Source organism: Lolium rigidum, chromosome 4 (genome assembly GCF_022539505.1).
Source record: "Lolium rigidum isolate FL_2022 chromosome 4, APGP_CSIRO_Lrig_0.1, whole genome shotgun sequence".
Lineage (NCBI taxonomy): Eukaryota > Viridiplantae > Streptophyta > Magnoliopsida > Poales > Poaceae > Lolium > Lolium rigidum.
Genome location: NC_061511.1, coordinates 39,841,657 through 39,845,601, shown reverse-complemented (window position 1 = coordinate 39,845,601; position 3,945 = coordinate 39,841,657). Strand labels below are relative to the sequence as shown.

At 47.3% G+C, this 3,945-nt stretch overlaps 1 protein-coding gene across 1 annotated transcript; it reads right to left on the bottom strand.

Annotated features, from left to right (window-relative positions):
* Positions 1 to 1,176: 1,176 nt before the first annotated feature.
* Positions 1,177 to 2,474, bottom strand: LOC124646509. The gene is made up of 2 exons (XM_047186614.1): positions 1,784 to 2,474; positions 1,177 to 1,664 (listed from the first exon to the last, which is right to left on the bottom strand). The coding sequence occupies exons 1-2, from the start codon at positions 2,414 to 2,416 to the stop codon at positions 1,536 to 1,538; spliced, it is 762 nt and encodes a 253-aa protein (XP_047042570.1). The 5' UTR covers positions 2,417 to 2,474; the 3' UTR covers positions 1,177 to 1,535.
* Positions 2,475 to 3,945: the final 1,471 nt, after the last annotated feature.

The window sequence follows — 3,945 nt, the reverse complement described above, 5'->3', positions numbered from 1 at the left end:
CGGGCTCCGGTGCAGGGAGGCGGTGCTCTGATGACCAGAGGAGGAGGAGGTCGCGCGCGCTCACGCACATGGCTGGAGCGAACGGGGCTTCTGCGGGGAGGAGCTCGAGTTGGCGGCGGTCGGAGAAGGGGATGCGCGGGCGACGGTCACGAATGGGAGACCGGAGGTACTGCTGGGCTAGGTCACGTGCATGCTTGTGCATAGAGGAATGACATGTAGAGGTGCTCTCAGGGGTGCTCAGGTCGAGGGCATCCTTGTGGTGGCGCTCACGCTGCGGGACGGCGTCGTCCGGCGGCAAAATTGAACAGGAAGGCGGGGCCACGGCCAGTAGCGGAGAGGTTGGACGGCGTCGTGGCATCGCGTGACCAGAGGATGGGGCAGTGCGGCTAGAGGTGCAGGGAGGAGAGCAGGAGGGTGGCGAGGAAGAGGTCCGGCGAGCGCTGCGCGGCGGCGACCGGAGCCTAAGGAGGGCGTCGCGGTTGAGCGGGTGGGGAGAAGGAGTGGATGAGAGGTGGGAGGACCAGAACAGAATTAGGAGAAGGTGGCGGGGCCAGAAGCAAAAGGACCGGCGGCGGGGGTGGGAATGCAAAAATGCGAGGGAACCCTAGGGTTCCCTCAACCGGCTGGGCCAAATTGGCTGCGCACGCATGGAGGCCGAGCTGGGCTAGAAGAGGAGAGGGAAGGACTGTTTGGGCTAGGCTTGGTCCGGTGGGGATCTCTCCCCTTTTTTTTATAAAACGTTTTCTGTTATTTTATTTGCAAACCCATTTTGTAAATTGATTTTCAGTAAAAGGAAAAGAGATCAGAAAATAATGTTTTAATTTGAGACAAGAAGAGGGAAATAATTTTATCGATCAAAAAAATAAAGTTTAACAAAAATAATTTTGGGATGCAAAATATGGATGATGACATGATGATGTGCAAAACAAAAACAACAAGCAAATCTAATAATCAATCAAGGCTCGTTTCTGTGGATTCAAGTTTGACATATTATTTTATTATTATTATTATTTAGCACTTGCTTTTACATTTTTTTTTTGGGAAACAAATGCACATAAAGAAGTTTGCATGTGATTTTTTTCTGTAGAGCTTGCTTTTGTATGTTTTACCGGGAAACAAATGCAACCGGCCAGGAGCCGAAAATCATTTTTTGGATGCAACACAGACTACAAGCAGTTTTCGATAAAGAAAGGGCCTACCTCCCGGCGTCTACATTTTTTGATGCACACAGCCATAACTTTATTGATCAATGTCAAATAGCGTACAAGGGCAAACAAAATGATAAGACTCAGCGGGGAAACTTATAACCCAGCCTACCACCTGACAGACAAAAAAACAGACTATAAGCATGACCACCGAAATGACCAACCAAATTAACATACACAATCAGTTTGAGCACCCTGAAAGTGCATAAGCTGGGTACAAGCAAGCAACATCTACTTGCCAGCTAGTGGCCACTATAGGCACCAACAACGTACGTGACGACTTGATTAATTGTAGCCAGCCACAAGGGTCAAGCTGCACTTTCACACGCTTCAAGCACCCCAGGGGAGGGACCTATCGTTGTTAGACAACGAAGGGGTGCTGCTGTTCGGCTTCTTGCGAAGGAAAACATCAGTGAGGACAGTCTTGGACTGCAGAGAGGCCTTCACAATCGCTAACCCCTACAAATGCATTATGGAAAAAACACAACACGTGATTGATGGTTTCACAAATAAAATGAGAACGGAATATGCATGTGGATTGAGAGGCAGTGATCAATGACGAATATATGCATGGTTACCTCCTCGTACCCGATCTGCACGGTCTTCTCCTGGAGTGCGCTAAGGTTCCTTACTGCGACGGTGTTGAGCATCGCCATGTTGGAGATGTTCGACATGGGAAAGATCATGAGATCGTCCGTCACCGTGTACGTCGCCATGCCACCCTGCACGAACCCTTTGGCTTCTTGGGTAACAGTTCCGGATGACACATACCGGGAATCATAAATCATCTGGCTTCCACAGGCAGGGCAGCGAGCACCTCTGTCGTTCGTCACGTAGTTTCGGCAGCTGCTGTACAAACCACCACGGTCACATCTATAAAAACTCTTCGGAGCCGAGGGCGGCCCCGGCAAGCATAAGAGGGAGCTCTTGGGGCTCGCCGCAGGGGATAGCACGGTGGGGCAGAGGAAAGCCTCCTTGGTTGCGCCAGGCTCCATGTAAGGGTCGCCAAGCTTCTCGATACTGGCGTAGAGGTTGGCGATGCTGCCGACCATGGACTCCATCCCCAGCAACTTCACGGCTGTGCCGGAAGGCATGGCGAGGAGGGAGAAGAGGAAGTCGACCGTGTCCTTGCCGGCCTCCGCGAACACCACGCGTGGGCGCGGCGGGCTGGAATCGACGAGGAGCTTCATGGTGAGCGTGGTTGCTGCCATGATGGAGATCACCAAATTGCTATTTCCTAACGCTAAGCTTATTTCCTGGTGGAAAGGAGTAACCAATATATATATATATATATGGTGCCATGAGCATCTGGATATAGACACGGCGCACCCCTAGGCCTTGCCACTACAATTTCCATGGGAATCATGAGAACCAACTTGAGGTTGGGTGGTTTGGAGGGTGGTTGTACCCCCAGCCCACCAGAGTTCAAACCCTAGGTTTGACATCTGTGTGTCTTATAAAGGCGGAATATTCATTCAGTGGGAGACGACGTTCCCGTCGATAGCGAGGCGCCTGTGGTGACTTCATCAATTTCAAGATCCAATCCGCCGGCTCAGTCTTCCGGAGGTGCTCATAGGGGTAGGGTGTGCGTGTGTGCGTTCATAGGGGTGAGTGTATGCGCGTGTATGTGAGCGTCTGCGTTTGTATTGTGTTTCTGAAAAAAAAAAAATTCCATGGGAATCATGTTCTCACTCTATCGTCTGACCAAGAAAGCTTAAAGAGTATCTCGTGACCAAGGATAAGGTTATCTACTCGCAAAAATGAAATGGATAAGGTTAGCGTGAAAAGAATTTTTTTCGAACAGATAGAGATCCGCATCCAAAATAATACAACATTTTGCTACAAAACATCACAATATTAATCGTGACAGTAAATTTTCGGTAGTAATTTACCATCAGTTCTTATAAATACGGGAAACCAGCATATTGGATTCTACTCCATTTGAGTGTGAGGGAAGAACCAAAACTTAATGAGTGAATTTCATTTAAGTATTCTCCTTTATGAGTGGCAAAGGGAGGTGGACACCGATGATCACCCTGTGAGCCATACATATTTTTACTCAAATTTTTGGCTTCACCAAAAAAATTGTGGTTGCAGCTATAGGTGAGCTTGGGCTTGGGTGTTGAGGTTTCATCTATATCCACCTTCCAACTGCCCTACAAGGCTACAACTACAACGATATAATAATTATGGCAAAAAAATAGGGCTATAAAATTGTTATAGAAATTTATAACTATAATTCCACACGTGAAAATTATATTTTATAGATATAATAATTTTGTTATAGAAATTGACCATATTTTCTTCTTTATATACTGATGTGCCTTTCTCTCTTAGAGTATATGATTCTATTCCATTTGAAAGAGAGGAAACGGACAGAAAAAAGAGGTGGTTTTCTTTTTTCCTGTGCTCATCCGGCTTCCATCCCAAGATGTTATTGTTCTATTTGCAGTTGGGCGAACGGCACAAAGGACTGCTTTGATTGTAATAGGGAGGTTATACATGATGTGCTTGGCAGATCCGCTCATGCTTGTCGCTGAGCACACGCAGAAGACGTGTGCCGTCTGTATGAACACTCTACCTTCGCCCTTCGCCCTTTGCCAGAAGTTCATCAACTTTCATCCAGATTCTTGATGCTAGCGCTTTGTTATTGCCAGATCAAACTATTTTGTACAGCTCACAAAAATTGATTTTTTGAAACAAAAAATTACTAGTCCACGTAATATAGGAATTTCCACAC

Coding starts and splice junctions, on each gene's coding strand:
- LOC124646509 (XM_047186614.1), bottom strand. CDS start 2,416: ATGGCAGCAACCACGCTCACCATGAAGCTCCTCGTCGATTCCAGCCCG. Junction 1,665..1,783: donor TGCAGATCGGGTACGAGGAG/GTAACCATGCAT, acceptor ATGCATTTGTAG/GGGTTAGCGATTGTGAAGGC.